This window comes from Pinus tabuliformis, chromosome 9 (assembly GCF_031772625.1).
Source record: "Pinus tabuliformis cultivar Carrire ecotype Pingquan chromosome 9, CPIR1, whole genome shotgun sequence".
Lineage (NCBI taxonomy): Eukaryota > Viridiplantae > Streptophyta > Pinopsida > Pinales > Pinaceae > Pinus > Pinus tabuliformis.
Window position 1 is genome coordinate 1,539,669,318 of NC_142307.1, and position 19,990 is coordinate 1,539,689,307.

General features: G+C 41.4%; 1 protein-coding gene across 1 annotated transcript in view; it reads left to right on the forward strand.

The window, feature by feature from the left end:
* The window catches only part of LOC149154492 (uncharacterized), a 342,939-nt gene that overhangs the window by 15,209 nt on the left and 307,740 nt on the right, over positions 1-19,990 (forward strand). Inside the window, exon 4 of the mRNA XM_089438702.1 lies at positions 1,900-2,094. Coding sequence (XP_089294828.1) covers positions 1,900-2,094 — 195 coding nt within the window. The remainder of the gene's footprint in view (positions 1-1,899; positions 2,095-19,990) is intronic.

A 19,990-nucleotide genomic window follows, 5' to 3' on the forward strand; every position in this document is an offset into this window, starting at 1 on the left:
TAGGTACATAATATTTACAACAACATAAAACAAGCTTTAGAAAGACAAAGTGAAAAAACTTGGGGGAACTCTAAGCCATATGTCCCAGGAGACAGATCCCAAGAGTCCTACACACCCACCTTGCCCATAAATGATCACAATGAGATGATTAGAATGATCCATAAAGGTAGGTCTAACCTTGAAATAGAACCTAGAATGATGCGCCATGACTAACCACAAGGGTCTAGAGAAGCACCGAAGTGAAAAAAAAAACACTTTATGTAGTCCAAAAAGCATGGTTTGGCAAAATATACAACTGGTACATCATCACAACATTTGGCTCATCATGCCACACCAAATGACCCTTTGAAATCAGATAGGCACAATTGATCATGGATCCCTAGTCTTGGACATCTGCCAAAAAAGGACATGCAACAAGATAAACTCTAATGAACTGTGCAACAGGATTACCCTTATGCATTTTGATAGTTAGCAGATGCCATGTGCAAAACCACATGAAACCAATCCAAAAATGCTTGAACTTGAACCACACCACTTTGCAGATTGAACCAGGTATACACCATATGCTTCTAGAAACTTCTTCTTGTGTTTGATATTTGAGATACTCAAGCACATCCAAGATAGGGGAATGTGGATAGGATATAGTAGGTAAGAAGAAAGGAAAACATGGACATCAAAAGGAGTGTAAATTGGTTTATGAAAGCAGCCAATATTAATATATAAAGTTTTGGATTCCCATTCATATAAAAGCTGGTCTATTACAGAGACACAAATATTACCTCGTGGGTCAATGCAAGGAAGTTGGAAGGCTTTAATGGTCCTCTGAGATATGTAACATGGGATTCAAAGACTCCATAGACATCAAATGATCTTTTTGTGGCACCTGAACCGTGTTAAAGTCTTCAGATACTTGTTTCCCACCTTTTCACATGGTATCCATGCACATAAGGTAGCAATAAGTGACAGTTTTGCAGCCATCAAGAAAGGGATTGATAAAGCGTGGTCATGAATTTCAGCTTTTTATCCTAGAATACTTGAGGTGCCTCATGAGATGGAAGGCATGTTGTTATCTTATACTATTTAGAAAGTAGTATTTCTGATGTTCAGTTTGATATTCTGTTTCTCTGAGAAGTGAAAGTCACTGGGTTTTGGCTCTATTTGTTATTACATAGCTGTTGGAATGGATAATTTTGCCATCTAGTGCCCATGAGGAAGGATGGGGAAGAGTCAATGGCAAGATGGATTTCAAGACGGCAAGAATATGGGAGATGGGTAATGCTAGGACTGAAATCAACTAGACAAAGTGCATGCATGGTACACTCTTAAAGAAATAATTGGGTAGTTGTATGCCAAGATTTATTTACGATTATATTTAATATCAAATGTCATAATGTTTGCGTATTTGAGATACTTGGAGTTGTATGGATCAGTTGGCCCTCATGCATTCAATTCTATTCTCTCATTCTTCCTGCTTCAAGCATAGGACATTCACTACCTCAGTTTTTATTTGCTATTCATTCCTTGTGCACATTCAAGCATCAATATTTTGTTTCTTGCATATGCCTAACTATCCATTCTTGATTGGTCACCTTTGTGCACCATTTATTTCACATGCATCTATTATCCTTTAAAATTCACCTACTTACCCTGATTGATTTGTACCCTTTGTAGGACGGAAATGGTAAGATATGCCTAAAACTGAATATATTCATGTAGCCTTCTTGGGTTTTCACGGTTGCTTTATATGGATTGGAAGTATTACGTAGTTCCTCTGCTAACTTTTGTTGTGGTATTGAGTAATAGCTCTTATCACATAAATTAAAAATTTGCAAGTGCAATTAAAAATGATCTTATATTTCAGACACACCATTTAATATGTTGTCTTCAATCTGCATGCAGTGGTGAGGGCATATGACTATACATCAATAACAAGTGTCATGTTGCTGGACTGCTGGACAATTCCTTGTGTCTTGTTCCTTACATGGATATTCTTGAAGACAAGATACAAAATCGGACAGTTTATTGGTGTAGGAATATGTGTTGCTGGGCTTGTTCTCGTTGTATTTTCAGATGCGCATGCCTCTGATAGACAAAGTATGCCTCATACTTACTTTTGCTATCTGTTTACTTTAAACTATTCTGTGAATTGATTGTGGCACTTTCACTATGTTATTTAGATCATATTGTAAAGCACAAGATATGTAATCCTTTTGTGTAAACAGTTAAAGGTAATAACTCTATCAGCATACTGAAATGAAATTGTTAATTAGGCAAATAAGTTGTTATCACAATAGGAAACTATCAACCCTTTCTCTTCAACTTTAGGCTGGCTTTCTGTCTCAACGAGGGTATCCCTAGTAGGATTACTAAAGCTAAGCAATGAAATACAAGGTAAAGTGAGAGTAGCCTTAGTAAAACAATGTGTTGGGGTTTTTAGGGTTTTAGAATAGCTGATGGAAGGAGGTAGAGGTTAATGCCAAATCCAACGAGGGGAATGGAGTCAAGGTGAATGAAAGAGGCATATGGATCTGTAAGCACAAATTTCTGCACTGTATCTAGATTGGAATATTCAATAGCTTTCTAAATTCTGCCATGGAAATTAGTGAAACATTTAGGAAAATCTGTCTTTTGTGTCACATGCAAATTTCCCTCTCCATTTCAGCCGATGCTTGCTAGTGACACAGGGCTGTCCCCAGCCTCGCATGCATTGTTTCAACCTTTAAATCTGTAAATTAACAGAGAAAAACAAGCATGCAATGGTTGTTTTTGGCCAGCAATTTAGTGGCCAAATAAGTTGTAAAATGATTTGTGTTTGAAGTGGTGGAATTATCTCTGAAGTTAGCTTTCAAATGAAAAATAAAATAGACAAGGAATGCTTTAAATGGAGGATTTTTAACTAAAAAAGGTCTCAAAATTTTTACAATACTGCACAAGAAAACCATCATAATATTGACAAATTCAGAGAGACAGATTAGATCAAAACTGAGCTTTACTTTGCAAAGTCCAGGAGGCTGGATGTGCCAAGAAGATTGTAATATAACTGAGACACTGATGTTTCTGGTCAATAGAATAGCAGCTAGAAGATAGGAGGAGAAAGAAATCGAGAGTTAAAGAAGTAATCTGTTGCTGTCAAAGCCACTTGAGCCAATAGCCAATACCTGTATTTAATGATCCCTTCATCCTATGCACATTTGGGAAAGAAAGAGGTTGAACTCCTTATGCAAGACTAACCCATGCACATTGATTAGTGAACTGACCATCCAACTGCAGCTGCTTATAGTCCAAGTAAGTGTGAATTCTGTAATCCCAGAGAAAAGTGTCAAATGCTCCGAGTTAAAGCTGGGGATTGGTTGAGTCAATACAAGCTGAAGTGTCCTTGAGTACAGTTTGAGTGGAGTCAAGCTAGAGGAAGAGTGTTAATATGCATTAGTTTGATTAGGAGTCTGTTGACCATGTAATGTCAACAGTTCCAAGCAGCAGAGCACACAACAGTGGACAATTTTTTTGAGTGATTATCATCTTTGTAATCCCAAATTCTGCAGTTTTATTGTAAAAATGGTTCTAGTATGACTATGGAGCCATGTAACAACACCTAGGTAAGCCTTTGATTCTTAACAAAGGGTTTCACTCTAGGGAGTTTTTTAACCTCACTAAATTATTTGTGTTTCTGAACACGAATAATTTGCAGAGTTTTTCTCCCAAGCATCCTCCAAAGCTAGGGTGGAATCCTTTGTTGAGGTCCTAGTGTTATCGAGTCTATGTATTTTTATCATACTATATCACGTGTCTTGTGTTGCAGAATTTGGTTGAGTCTAAGAGGTTGCGTCTATTGTAAAATTCCCCTTCTATGGGTGATTATTGTAATATCTTGATGTAAAAAATACTTTGATGAATGGTTACTCATAGTTAGACACCATTGCCAAAAATATTTTAGAGGGTGAAAAAAACATATGTAATCCCCTCTTGAGTCTTTTATTTAATTTTCTGGCAAAAATAAAAATAAAATTAGCTGTAAATTGTCAAAAATTAAAATGAGAGAAAACTAATTTTTCTCCAAGTGGAAAAATTATAAAAAATTATTGAGGCCCTGTGCCAAAGGGAAAAATTCAAGTCAAAGTTAGAATGCCTCATTTCCAAGGCAGAAGGACCCAGTTCAGAAATTTGGTGGACCAGGGAGACTATTTTTCTAGCAAATCGATTTTTTTGGACCAAGTGGTCAACTATTTTGCACAAGTTACAATGATTCTATTTTTGAAGATTCTCTAAGGGACCAGATGCACCTAAAAATTTGATTTTGGCTCATCTAGCTCATTTCTCAAGGGGATTGATTTTTTGGAGATTTGTGCAGCAATTTGTGATATTCCCGCTTAGCAATTATTGCTAGGTGAGAATACAATTTTGCTCAATTTTGATACTTTTGATTTCCAACTTAAGAGAAGTGGGTTGGAGGACCCCACTTCCAATTTGTGGCTAAGGAAAGCACTCACATAGGGAGAAAAAGGCAAATCGAACACTTAGTGGGTTGTGGGGGCCACCCAAGAGGGAAATATGCACCCCTTGGGCAATTCGTGCTTTTTGGGATGAAGGAATTCGATGTATGGGTCCCACATGAGGAGGAGGCAACCCAAGGATAAATAGAGGAAGCACACCTCATTTTGCACCTTTTTGACACTTTGACAAACTCACTTACCAAGCACGCTTGAGCTGTTGAGCCAAGTCTGCAAGTGCTATTCAGCACACGAGATTCTCAAGCGAGTTTCTCACCCTTTGCTTCGGTGGACTTCGAGTGCCAGCCCAAGGAGGGAAATCGATACCATTTGTGAGCCAATTCCAGCGTTGCATGAGGCATTTCGTGGGGCTTTCTTCAACAATCTAGGCGTGGGAGAGGAACATGTATTTCTTGGGGAAGCTAGTGAGGGAGCATCAAACTTATTGAGTCTATCGAGGAAGCATTGGGCCTCTTATTGCTGAAGATTCAGGGTGATAGGATAGAAAATTTTTGTAGAGCCTTTGCTGTTGCAGAGAGACCATTCAGGAGGTACTTCTAGGCTGCACGTGGAAGCTGAGGGGGTGGCCATTTGGGGCTGGATTGAGATGGGAAATTGGGGAGTTCTCTGGAGGGGAAATTCACCAGCATTTAGCATCATTTTGGAGGGTCAAAACAATGCCATTTCCAGGAGGGCTGAAATGCCCAGCCAGTGGAGGAGCATGTAGAAAATGAGGTAAGTTTCGGGGATCAAAACTAGGCCAAACCCTTTCTGGGTTTTGGTGGGTTATTTGAGGGGAGTCCGGGATTAATTTCTCGGAATTTTCTAAGCACTGGAAGAGGGTAAAACAACAATTTCATTCTAGCAGGCAGTGTAGTTTTTTCAGGGCAGCGCAGGGCTTAGAAGAAAGCACATTTCAGCATTCAGGCATCTCATTTTATCACCTGGGACTTGTTTAGCTTGCCTTTGGCAAGCCTAGGTGCACTCACACCATACTCTCATTGTACTTTCATTGCATTATAATAAAATGGCTCAGTTGGGTGCAATTTTTGGAGAAATTTTGGGTGTTATGTGTTTAAATCTTATGTATGCATGTGTTGCAATCTATGTTGCAGGAAATGTGGGGGGGGGGGGGGGGGCGTTTCCGGCTGGAAACTGGGACGAAACGCGGAAACGCGTTTGGTACGGTCGGAAACGCGTTTCCCGGCCGTACAGCCCGCGTTTCCCAATTGAATTGTGTTTTTTTTAATTTTTTTTTTCAAATTTGTTTTTTAATTTTCTAGATGGGTGTCTAAAGCTATAAAAGTGAATTTTTGCCCTAGTGTTGATATGCAGTTCATGGTAATGTTAAATTCTTAAAGTAAAAGTGATATTCTCCTTTATTTTTCATTTTCATCCTTTTACTTAAATTTTTAACATTACCATGAAATGACTCAGGATGTTTGAGAGTGGTTTCGCCCTCATTGGATTTCATATGGAGAAAGTAGAATTTTAGATCTCACTCAAAATCCAGCAGACTTATTTGTTTTTCAGGATTTCAGGATTGGGGGGATTGCAATGTTTCCATTGGATTTTATCATGTACTAGGGTATGGAACTTGTATTTAATCAAGAAAACCAAGCCCTCTATGCAGGGGAAACTCCCAATAATCAAGATCATGTAGGGTACTAGGGTATGAAACGTGTATTTAATCAAGAGCACTAAGGTCGTTCGACTATGTAGGAGGAGACTTCCAATACAACAGTGGTCCTTCTAAAGAATGGGATGTGGATGTAGAAAATCCTGATTTGGATCTCTCTCTTGCAGCCTTATAGTCTTTACTGTACTTGCAGCCTCATATATTAATATAAATAAAGGCTGATTTTGAGATTTGGATATCTAATAAAGGTTGCTTTTGGATATTCCGATATTTTTATTTTCATTATGTGATCATTCATGAGTAAATGTGATGTAAATTAAATCTTAATGTTTAAGTGTAATAAATTATAATGTATCATTTATGTTTTATGATTGCACACACACACACACATATATATATTTAAATATTTTCTATATATATATATATATTCGCGTTTCCCCGTTTCCAAAATTTGGGGAGGTCGCGTTTCGTATCGCTTCCCGTTTCGGAAACTCGTACTCGTTTCGTGCAACTTAGGTTGCAATTGCTTAGTATCATTGTAAATTTTCCAATGAGAATATTACAGTGGTATTAGAGCTCTTATCTTGGCTCAACCGTGGAAATATTTCTATGACCTTGGAGGACAGACAGAACGTGAGCTATTGGAGGCAGAGGTACCGAAGTAGGGAAAGAGAGCTAGAAATCACCCCCGACACTGAGACCCCAAAGCAGGCAGTGGAGGGGGTAGATATGGAGGAGGCAACGTTTGATAGCCTCTTAAAGGCCCTAAATGACTTGGCCAGAGGGCAGAAGGAGATGTTGGAAGAAATCAAGTAGCAAAATCAGGACAAGGGCATACATGGAATTCCTATTTGGGGAAACTTCTGGGGCTTCCCACCAGTACGACCACCATTCACTAGTGACTCACCCACATGCTTTCAATGGGCCAACCAAGACCACTTTTCCCACGTTTTTCCCTCAGGACCAGGTGAGCAGGGTGGGCAGGACGAGAAGGGTAAGTGCACAGGGGGTTCCAATGCGCAAAACATAGAGCTACAACGCACCATAGGGAGGATGTACCTCCCCACATTCGATGGGTCGTTCAAGTGCACAACTAATGCTTGGGTGGAGAAGCTGGACACATATTTACAACTTAGCTGGAGGACAGAGGTGGAGGCCATCAAGATGGCCACTTTACACTTGGAGGCAGAAGCCCACGATTGGTGGTTCCACAGGTTGACTACGCTTGCACATGCAAGCGTAACTTACGAGGATTGCATAAAGAGGGGTGTGGAGTGTTTTGACAGGGGGTTCCAATGCGCAAAACATAGAGCTACAACGCACCATAGGGAGGATGTACCTCCCCACATTCGATGGGTCGTTCAAGTGCACAACTAATGCTTGGGTGGAGAAGCTGGACACATATTTACAACTTAGCTGGAGGACAGAGGTGGAGGCCATCAAGATGGCCACTTTACACTTGGAGGCAGAAGCCCACGATTGGTGGTTCCACAGGTTGACTACGCTTGCACATGCAAGCGTAACTTACGAGGATTGCATAAAGAGGGGTGTGGAGTGTTTTGACAGGAGGGATCCAGAGGCACACTTTAGAGAGCTCACACAACTCAAATAGACCGTCACCCTCAAGCATTACATATTAGAGTTTTTGAGGGTATCCGTGATGGTGCCATACCTATCCGAGGCTAGGAGGGTCTACACTTTTGTAGAGGGTTTGATTGAGCCTTTACGTGGGTTGGTGAGATCTTGCAAACCAACCACGCTGCAGGAGGCTGTGACTTGCACCTGGGACTTGTTGGACGCAATTCCCAAGTCTAGGGCACCGATTCCACTAGGAGCTCCCTTTCCTCCCAGGGGTCGTGGCACCAGGGCCCCACCACTGAGAGGTAATCAGGGGCGTGGACAGTTGGATGAGGAGACTAGGAGAGATCTCCAGAGGAGGAAGCTATGCTTCACCTGCTAGGAGCCTTGGGCACTAGGCCACAAATGCACTGCGGGCAAGGCCCATTACATTGAGGTCTTCTCTGATAGTGACCAAGACGCTGACGTAGAGCAAGAGGTAGATGGGGGTGACAGCGAGGCACGTGGGGCAAGGGAACCACCACCACCAGCACACTTGGGGAGCACCTTTCGCACCTGCTAGGGGAGTGCTTGCTTCATTGCGTGGGGTTCCTAAATTTTCGACCCTAAGGACCTGAGGCACAGTGTAGGGGCAGTGTGTCTCAATTTTGGTAGACAATGGGGCTACCCACAACTTCATTGATGCACAAATGGTGCAGAGGAGGGGCATTACTACAGAGGAGTTTGAGGGGTTTTCTGTCCTTGTGTCAGGGGATAGGACCATGCAGTGCACCTGATATGTCCCCTCTTTGACGGTGACCATGGGGAATTACTCAGTGACCGACCACTTTTTCGTGGTGGATGCACTGGACACCAACGTGGTGATGGGTGTCCAGTGGCTCTACTCTCTTGGGCGAGTGATTACTGATTGGCGGAAGTTGGAGATGGAGTTAGTGGGGCTGGATGGGAAGTTGGTTGACTTGAGGGGCATGCACTCATACCGACTGCAGACAGTCTTGGCACACAGGATGGTGGCCGACTTGAGGCATGGGGACATCGAGTGGGTAGTGGAGCTGAGGATTTCAGAGGGTGGGGGCCAACCCCACCTACGCCATCTAGATATTCAAGCCATTTTAGATAGGCACCCTGTAGTGTTTGGGGACATCCCACCAGGATGACCACCTGGTAGAGGGTTTGAGCACACCATTGAGCTAGAGCCAAGGGTACATGCATTCATCAAGCCCTTATGAGGAGAAGATCAGGGCCATTCGGGATTGGCTAGTTCCTTGGAATGTGACTGATATGAGGGGATTTGTGGGCATCTGCACATATTATAGGAAGTTCGTTAAGGGTTTCTCACAGCTAGCGGCCCCTCTCAGAGATTTGACTTAGAAGGGGGCATTTGCATGGACAGACAAGGCACATGAAGTATTTGAGGACCTCAAGGAGGTGATGAGCAGTTGTCCGGTGTTGGCACTACCTAATTTTACATAGCCTTTCACCTTGGAGTGTGATGCATCAGGTGAAAGCATTGGCACTGTTCTGTCACAGGGAGGCCACCCTATAGCTTTCGAGAGTCGGAAGCTCCTTAGTCATGAGAGGTTGTACTCGATCTATGACAAGGATATGTTGGCCATCATGCATGCATTGGCCAAATTCTGACAATACTTGGTGGGAAACAGGTTCAGAGTGAAAACTGATCACAACAGTCTTTGCCACTTTCTGGGGCAGAAGGGCCTCAATGATAGACAACAAAAGTGGGTCAGCAGGATCCAGGCCTACGACTTTGACATAGAGTATGTCAAGGGCAAGCATAATGTGGTGGCAGATGCCCTATCCAGGAGGCCAATGACACTTTCACTCATGAGCATCTGCCAGGATTGGAAGGCACAACTGTTGGTAGAGTACTCCAAGGATCAACGGGCGTGTGAGATCCTGGAGGGTACCCATGGAGATGAGCGTTACAGGGTGATGGCTGATGTCATTTATTACAAGGGCCACATATTCTTGGTACCTAGCTCGTAGTTGAGGGAGAGCATTCTCCATGCAGCACATGACTCACCACTGTTAGGACACCAGGGGTTCCTGAAGGCTTACAGGACAGTGAGAGAGCGTTTCATGTGGAAGGGCCTCAAGGGGGACATGTTGAGGCATGTGCAGGAATGTGAGGTCTGCCAGAGGAACAAGGGGGAGTTGACCCATCTTGCTAGACTACTGCAGCCGCTCCCCATTGTGGAGGGGAAATTGGAGAGCATCTCGATGGACTTCATCACAGGACTACCCATGGTACAGGGCCGTGACTGCATATACGTGATGGTGGAAAGATTGACGAAGTATGGCCATTTCTTCTCTATCCCCTTGAGGTACTATGCTTTGCAAGTTGCAGAGCTATTTTTGAGGGAGGTTTTTTGTTTGTATGGTCTTCCCAAGACCATAGTCAATGATAGGGACAATCGTTTTATGGGGGAATTTTGGCAAGAGCTCTTCATATTGGTGGGCACAAAGCTCACTCCCAGTACTAGCTACCACCTTAGACGGATGGGCAAATCTGTTGCTCCTGATGCCTACACCTACCTACAAGTTAGTGAGAAAAGCCTTCAACCCTACAAGGTGTGGTTTGTTAGTTTTTGGTAGCATCGAAAGTCCTCTAGCCTTGAAAATTGGTGGAGAGGCTAAGGCACATGAGTTCTAAAGAACCCAGAAACCATTTGGTGAAATTCCACCTGGATTGTATTTTATTAAAATAATTAATATTTTAAATGGAGTTCCTAAGTCTAAATTTAGGGAAATTAAAATATTAATGGGTATTAATCAAAATATGGGTGAGAATGATCTAGAAGGAGAATCAAGTCATGTTTTAATCTTAGTCATTAGTTAGAGACTTAATCTCGGTCGTTGAAGACTCAACAAGAAAAGTATAAAATGGAGGCTTGGGGTTCATTTGGAGATACACAGAGAGGTTGAGGAAATCGATTTTCTGAGGTGAGAAGTTCTCAGGAGGAAAATCGATTAGGGAGATCTTGCAGTTGAGTAGAGAGAATTTGGGAGAAGGACTTTCTAGAAAATACAGAACAGAGAGGCGGAGAGAGCTTGCAGAGAGGCAACGCAATAGCTGAGAGAGATGACGCTAGGCCAATTTGGGTCCACGCAGTCCTGACGCAGAGTCAGAAGGGCCAGCATAAAGCAAAAAAGTTGCCTGTCACGTAGAATCCAGAACTGTCGAAATTGCTGGGAACTGCCGGAACTGTCGGAACTGACGAGATCTGCCAGAACAGCCGGGAGAGTTGACACAGAGGGTTGAGAAGGTGACACAGGGCTGACACAGAGCCAACGCAAAAATACCCAGGGTTAGCCAGTCTTGTGCCGGATCAGCCGGAATTCTGTCGGGTGAAGTGAGGTAAAGCTCACTCAGATTTTCCACCAGTATTTTCTTTGTAAAGGATTGCTAGATGAACATCCTAGATTGTATTCGAATATTTACTGCCAATAATAAGAATCCTCAGATCTCTTGCACCAGTTTTCCCACATTGGGTTTTTCCCGGGACGATTGTCCAAAAACTAGTGTGTCAATGTGAATGTTCATATGCTGATGTTTCTCTTGCTGTTTAATTTTCAGTTCTAGTTTGTGAAGTCTGCAACTGAATTTATTTTGGTATTTACTGAAGTATTGGTAAATAAATTATCATAAATAAGTAAGATAAATAAATCAATTATTGCAACAAATTTTCACATGGTATCATAGCAAGGTTCAAGCAAGATGGAAGCAAAGAAAAAGGCATGGAGAACAATAGGGATCAAAATATTTCCAAATTAGCTTCCAGGCTAGAAGAGGAGTTTGCTTGCCTATCAAGTTCTGCATTAGCCGAGGATTGGTACATTGATAGCAGGGCTTCAACTCATATGACTGGAGAACGAGAATATTTCTCGAGCTATCAGGAGGAACAAATGAACTTTCAAATCACAATGGGTAACAGGACGAAGTGCACCCCAGTAGGAAAAGGAACCATTATATTCCAGACAGCAGCAGGAGATAGTCTTCAGGCCACGAATGTACTGCATGTGCCAGGTATGGGAATGAATTTGATTTCTGTCTCTCAATTACAAGATAAGGGATATGATGTATACTTCATTGGTAATAGAGTATATGTCAAGCATCCAAGGTGGAAAAAGAGGGCCCAGATTGGAACTCGAAGCAACAAATTATACAAGTTGCAACTCGAGTCTCCTATGGCATTGATAAGCAGTAATGTCGATGGAGAAAAATAATTAAATGAGTTGTGGCATAGGAGGATGGGACACTTACATCATGGGGCGTTACAGATGCTCAAGGAAACTATTACAGGGGTTCAAGTGCTTACTACCAAGCATTATGATACATGTAGAGGCTGCGTGCTAGGTAAGTATGCCAAAACAGCATATTCCAAAAGCAACAATAGAGCTAAGAGTGTATTGGGGTTAATACGCTTAGACATTTGCGGTTTGATGTCTAGAAGGGCCATTATTGGCGCTGAATATTTTGTTACCTTCATAGATGACCATTCTAGGAAAACTTGGATCTATTTTTTGAGAACCAAGGATGAGGTCTTTGATCGGTTTAAAGAGTTTAAGGCTCTAGTGGAAAACCTGATAGGAAGGAAGATCAAGATATTGTGCTCAGACAATGGCGGAGAATACACGGATAAGAACTTCATTGATTTCTGTGCAAGAGAAGGGATCCGAAGAGAATGGACAACACCCTATAATCCAAAACAGAATGGAGTCGCAGAAAGCGAGAACAGAACTATTGTTGGAGCACGAAAGACGATGTTATATGATCAGAATCTACCCAAGTTTTTATGGGCAGAAGCATGCAGCACAACTGTACACATTTAGAACAGGACTCCTCATAGGGATTTAGGAAAGAAGACACCAGAGGGAGTTTTCACAGGAAAGAAGCCAGAAGTAAGTCACCTCAGGATATTCGAAAGTGTAGCTTATTTCCATATTCCAGAAGAGAAGCAGAGCAAGTTAGAGCAGACTGCTGAAGTTGGGTATCTAGTAGGTTATAGCGAGACTTCAAAGGCGTATCAGATCTACATTCCGAGCAACAGAAAGATTGTAGTAAGGCGGGATGCGAAGTTCATGGAAGATAGAGCCTTCAGGAAATCTCGTGAGATGCCATTTGAAGAACAGGATGAGGATGCTCCTCTAGTCCAGCAACAGGGATCAAATCTGGCAGGAAGACAAGCATCTAGTTCAAGCACAATAACCAGTACTAGCATCTCCTCAAGAGAAGAGGAGCCAGGAGTGTCACAGCAGGTACAGGAAGAGGAACAGATGGAACCTCCCACCACCAGTGGAAGAACTAGCCGAGAAGTACGACAGACTCTGAGGGACGCAGAGGAATTCGTTGGAGCTCCTAGAGCCGAGAAAAGGCAACGTAGACAACCTGACAGGTACCAAGCATTGGTAGCTTAGGTCGAAGAACCCTCTAGTTTTCAAGAAGTCGTACAACACCAGGTATGGGTGGATGCCATGGTAGAAGAGTACAGTTCTATCATGAAAAATGATGTCTGGGAAATTGTACCAAGACCAGAGAATAGATTGTTTGTAGGTTCGAGATGGATCTACAAGATCAAGTATGCTGCAGATGGCAGTGTAGATAAGTACAAGGCTAGGTTTGTTGCAAAAGGATATACGCAAAAGGAAGGAATAAACTATGAGGAAACCTTTGCCCCAATAGCTCGATATACCTTTATCAGATCCATTATATCCCTTGCAACATAGATGGGATGGGAGATTCACCAAATGGATGTCAAGACAACGTTCTTGAATGGGGTGATAGAAGAAGAGGTATATATCGAACAACCAGAAGATTTTGAAACACATGAAAAGAGAACTCATGTGTGCAGGTTGAAGAAATCCTTGTACGGGCTAAAACAAGCACCCAAAGCCTCGTATGGTTGAATTGACAACTACTTGCAACAGTTGGGATTCATCAAGAGCGATGCCGATCACAATCTTTATTATTTGCTGGTAGAAGTGGAGCCGTTGATTTTGGTATTGTATGTGGATGATCTATTTTTGACAGGATCATCTAGACTCATAAAGGATTGTAAGAAGAACCTGGAAATTGAGTTTGATATGAAGGATTTGGGGTTAATGCACTATTTTTCTGGGATTGGAAGTTTGGCAACAAGATGGTGAGATCTTCCTTGGCCAAGGAAGATATGCATCATAAATTCTGAAAAGATTTAGAATGCAGGATTGTCGACCTATGGCTATGCCTATGATTACCAATTGGAAGAAAATGGATGCTTCGGGAGACAAGGAAGTGGACCCCACCTTATACAGACAACTCATTGGGTCATTTATGTATCTGATCAACACCAAGCCAGACTTGTGTTATGCTGTCAACACCCTTAGTCAGTTCATGGTGGAACCAAAAAGGGCACACTGGGCAACATCAAAGCACATTCTCAAGTATGTGCGTGGAATAGTAAATTTTGGATTAAGGTACACCAAGGGTAATGATATCGAAGTGAGTGGATTCACTAATGCAGATTGGACAGGTAGTTCAGTAGACAGGAAAAGTACCACTGGGTATTGCTTCGGTATTGGATCTGAGATGACTGTAGCTCTGAGTTCTGCTAAAGTTGAGTATATGGCAGCTAGCAAAGCAACATGTGAAGCTATATGGCACAAGAAACTGCTTATAAATCTATCCAGGAGAAGGATGGAAGCGACAAGGATCTTTTGTGATAATGAGAGTTGTATCAAGCTCTCTGAAAATCCAGTATTGCATGATCGCTCCAAACACATCGATATTCAGTGTCACTTTATCAGAGACCGTGTTCAACGTGAAGTGATACAGTTGGAGTACACTCCCACAGGAAATCAGGTGGCAAACATACTCATCGAGGCTCTAGGAAGAGCCAAGCTTGTTCAATTTCGGAAACATATGGGTATGTTGGAAAATCCCTTTCAATAGAACGATGCAGCATTTGAGAGGGAGCTGTAGTACAAATGTAGTAGTGGCAGTGGCAGTGTCATGGACAACAGTACAGTAGCAACAATAGCACAGTGTTGGTTGCAGCAACAGTGCAGAAAGGAGATGCTTCAGAAACAGAGCAGCATGAAGGTAGACATTGTTGCTAGAGCACTTTCCTCGCTAAGAGAGAGTGTTAGTTTTTGGTAGCATCGGAAGTGCTCTAGCGTTGAAAATTGGTGGAGAGGCTAAGGCACATGAGTTCTAAAGAACCCAGAAACCATTTGGTGAAATGCCACTCGGATTGTATTTTATTAAAATAATTAATATTTTTAGTGGAGTTCCTAAGTCTAAACTTAGAGAAATTAAAATATTAATGGGTATTAATCAAAATATGGGTGAGAATGATCTAGAAGGCGGATTAAGTCATTTTAATCTTAACTGTTGATTAGAGACTTAATCTCGGTCGTTGAAGACTCAACAGGAAAAATATAAAATGGAGGCTTGGAGTTCATTTGGAGATACATAGAGAGATTGAGGAAATCGATTTTCTCAGGTGAGAAGATCTCAGGAGGAAAATCGATTGGGGAGATCTTGCAGCTGAGGAGTAGAGAGAATCCGGGAGAAGGACTTTTCGAAAAATACAGAACAGAAAGGCGGAGAGAGTTTGCAGAGAGGTAGTGCAGTAGCCGGGAGAGATGACGCTGGGCTAGTCTGGGCCCACGCAGTCCTGACGCAGAGCCAGAAGGGCCAGCGCAGAGTAGAAAAGCTGCCTGTCACGTAGAATCTAGAACTGCCAGAACAGTCGGAACTACGGGGATCTGCCAGAATAGCCGAGAGAGTTGACACAGAGGGTAGAGATGGTGACCGAGGGATGATGCAGAGCCAACGCAGAAATAGTCGGGGTTAGCCAGTCTTGTGCCGGATTAGCCGGAATTCTGCTGGGTGAAGTGAGGTAAAACTCACTCAGATTTTCCGCCAGTATTTTCTCTGTAAAGGATTGCTATATGAGCATCCTAGATTGTATTCAAATATTTACTGCCAATAATAAGAATCCTCAGATTTGTTGCACCGATTTTCCCACATTGGGTTTTTCCGAGGACGATTGTCCAAAAGCAAGTGTGTCAATGTGATTGTTCATATGTTGATGTTTCTCTTGTCGTTTAATTTTCAGTTCTAGTTTGTGAAGTCTGCAACTAAATTTATTTTCGTATTTACTAAGTATTGGTAAATAACTTATCATAAATAAGTAGGAGTAATAAATCAATTATTGCAATGAGAAAAGCCTTCAACCCTACAAGGTGTGGTTAGTGGCAGGGAACTCAGAGAAGGGGTTGTCACACTAATCCCGACTCTCTTCGTTTAAGCTATCTCCTAGGTTAGCTATGGAGGGTGGCCCCTAAATGGAAAACTAAGTTAAAGAAATGTGAGGTTCTAGGAGAAGTGTTAAAGTGAAAGTGGATTACTTTTAAGAGATATGAGCAAAATATGATATGAGCAATAAAAATCATTAACATGATAAAACCATAAAACTAGTGCCTTAAGATAAATTGCTCAACAGAAATGAAAGATACATTTGCTCAAAACAAAAGTATAATGCTTTCAACAATGAAAGCAAAGCAATCCTGAAATGAAAAATGAGATGTTAGCACGATAATTGATACAAGATATAAAATGCTTTCAAAATATAATCAAAGCCTAAATCAAAGCATATAGAGATATCTTGCAAAAGGAAAAACAATTAGTGTTCTACTTGCAAAAGGAAAATGCTATAATGCTTGCCAACATAAAATACTCAACAATGACAAGTAGAATAGACAATTGCAAATAAAATCATAAGATGTATTAGCATGAGATGCACTTATAATAGATTTGGATGTAATTAGTCTTGGTTATTTTTAATCTAAAATGCCTAATCTAAGTGAGAAGTCCTCCTCTTGAGCTCTTACATGAGGGTAAAAATTGGGGTGACTGTAAGAAAGAGGGGGTGAGGACACGGAGGTGTCATTAACGATACCCATCCTCTGAGTCTTACGAGCCAGCATGTGCCTTTGTTCCTACAAGGGGACTAGCCACCTTCATAACTGCAGGGTCACACACTCTTACCTTACTTCATACCAGATGGAAGAACTTTTCAAGAAATCCTTTTTCCCTATACTTTCTATCAACCAAGCTTATGCTTGGAGGTTAATTTTAGTGAGGATGCAACTATACCAAAATGCCTAATATGGTATGCAAATAAGTTTTCCAAATAGAGATTTGCAATGCATTCAATATAATGGAAATAGTGCTCAAAGTAAATTGCAAAATGTAAACTCAATTGGAAAAGGAAATTAGTTTGCACATGAATTAAGTAAGATTACTAAATGCTTTGCTTCAAGAAAATGGAAATGTGCTCAAAAAGATAACTTGGATAGTTGCTCAAGATAATGCAAAATACATAAGCTTCATGAACATATAAGATTGTAAGTTACTCAAAATAATTATTTTGACAAATGATAAACCACCAAATAGAGCAATGAAGCTTGCAATTTATGTGCTTGCAAAATGAGCAAATAACTCAAATAAATGAGCATGTAAACAATGACCCTATTGTGAGGCCAACATGAAGCAAATGGTTAAACTTTGCTACTTGAAATTAGATGTCTTGCATAAAATAAATTGCTTCCAAAAGTAAGATTTAAAATTTTTACTTAAAAGCTAAACTTGAAATGGAAAATCATGAAAATAAGCAACAAAAAACCAATTCAGAAAATTAGCTTGTGAAGGTGATGTTGTGTTAATTTTAAGGCACACAAAATGAAAAACTTATAAAACAAAATCAAAGTCAAACCACCCACATGTTCCTCCTTTTGCCAAAAGGAGAAAAGGATGCCTTGGGTGAAAACCTAAGCTCCCACAAGAAAAACTAAGCTTTTATTAGATGTTACAAGATGAGAAACCTTGAAGAGGTCTCAAGTAAATTTTCAAGAAGAGTCTTTACAATTAATGTGGCTTCTCAAGTTCTAGATCTCCTTCTTGAAACTCAAATTCAGAAAATGAAGTAAGTATAATGAGGAAGCTATCAAGATTGAAGAAGCTAAGTGTCTGTTGGTGCCCCAAGGCTTGGCCTCCAAAGGTGAATGAAATGTTGCACAAAACAAGGAGTCAATCCTCCTCAAAAGCCCACGGCCTTGTCAAATATCAGCCCTCCTCTTTATGCACAGCTTCCTCAAAAATATCAACTTTGAAAGGGTAGAGATGTCCTGCAAGAAAAAGTGTTAGAGTTTGTGTGATTCTTTCTTGATGCTCTTATCACCAACACTCTACCTATGGGCTGCAAGATCAAGAAACAAATTATTGTAGAGAGAATATGAAAAAAATTAGATAAAATACAGATAATGTACAAGAAACCAAATCAAGTGATGGGAGTGAACCCCATCACTTGGTTTAGTTTAGAAAAACTCTCAAATTGTTACTATGAATCAATGAAGCATTATGCCATTTTTTTTTAAAATAATTGCTTATATACAAGCTATGCGCAAATTGTGAAAATTTGGAAGACCCAAATTTCTACTGCAGCAACTGATTAAGTATCTTCTACTGAACAAATTATTTACTGCATGTTATAACAAATACCAAAACTAATACACTGCAACCTTCACCAATGAAATTAAATGTGGAAACAAGAAACTGAGCAAGAAAGAAATACACAACACATGACACCGTTATTTTTGGACAAATGTCCTCGAAAAAACCCAATGTGGGAAAACCGGTGCAGCAACTGAGGGTTTTAATTATTATGCAGTAGTAAATCTGAGTACAATTTGTTGGATGCCCAACTGGCTATCCGATACAGAGAGAAACTGGCAAAAAGGTTAGTGAGAGAAATCTCACACTGTTCTGGGAGATTTGATTCTGATTAGGGGCTTGTTGACTGGCCCCACACTGCCTCTGCACAGCTTCTACGTCAACCCTATGCAAAACTGCATCACTCTGGCTGGGCTCTGCGTCAATCCCTCTACTGACCTCCTGCTGACTAGAAATTCGATCTCTAGGCCTTCTGGTCTCACACCCCGGCTTCCTGCACTGAATCTCGTCTCTCTTAGTTGGAATTCAAACTCCCTCTGAAGCTCTGTGTTGCCTCTGTGTGGCATTGTGCTGCCTCACTGAACTACTCTTTGCCTTCTCTACCTTGCACTCTCCGGATCTGGAAAGCTTCCTCCGGTCTACTATCCCTGCCCCTCACTGCAAGAAATCACCTTGATCGATTCTCTAGCAGCTGTTGTGCTGCCCTCTTTGAGAAATTTGATCTCTTGATCTCTCTCTGTTAAAATTGGCAACTAGGGCCAAACTCCATGTGGGTCATCTTATTTATGGCAACTGATATTTTTCTTGGATTCCTCTCATTGAGAGGTGTAGGATTGATCTAAAGATCACCCGATCCTGACATGTATTCATGGAGATATGAATTTATTTGTGTTATGTGACAATTCGTCAAGGTCAGCCAACAACCAAATTACCCCAACTTATCCTCAACGTTTTATTATAAATAGAAGAGGTCTTCAAGTCATTTTGACACTCATCTCTTGTGATCTCATTCTCCACTTGTTTGGATCTTGGTGGAAGGTAAGGTCTAAAGGATAGCCCTATATGCAGTCCTAAAGGAGGAGACATAGCCGCAGTCTTGGAGGTGCCCTAGCTGCAGTTAAATGTGCCCTAACCACAGTCAAGGAGGAGGCCTAATTAGCAGTGAAGTGCAAGCTCTAAACGCTGTCAAGAGAAGGCTTTGCTGTCTAAGGGAGCTTCAATGCAGATCAAAGGAGGCCCTAATTCTCTGTCCTAGAGGGAGACCTAGCCGCAGTAAAGGAGGCCTATTCACAGCTGAAGGAGAAGCTCTCTTACGCTGTCCTAAATGCCCTAGCCGCAAGTCATGAAGGGACCTTAACTCGTTGTCACAAGAGACCCTCAAACGCAGCAAAAAGGAGACCCAGATCCACACCACAGAGAGGCATCTATTTAGGGTTTGACTGCTACCTCAGATGGGTATAAGGAGCAAAAGAACCCGGGCTAGTCTCATGGCAATACGTATGATCTCAGATCTAAGGAACGCATGGCAAGAGGATGCAAGGAATTCTGTGCTAGTATCATTCTCGGCATACCTGTAAATTAAAGGTGCAGTCAAGATAGATCTCGAATGGATGGAGCAGAAAAGACTTCGGATGAGGACGCTGTATTAATATGAATTCTGGGCTCGATTCATTCTCAGCACAGTCATAATTCTTGTGATGTAGATCTCGACATTTCTGTGAATGGAGTTTTATCGTCTTGGCACAATTAGTCTCACAATATACGGATCTG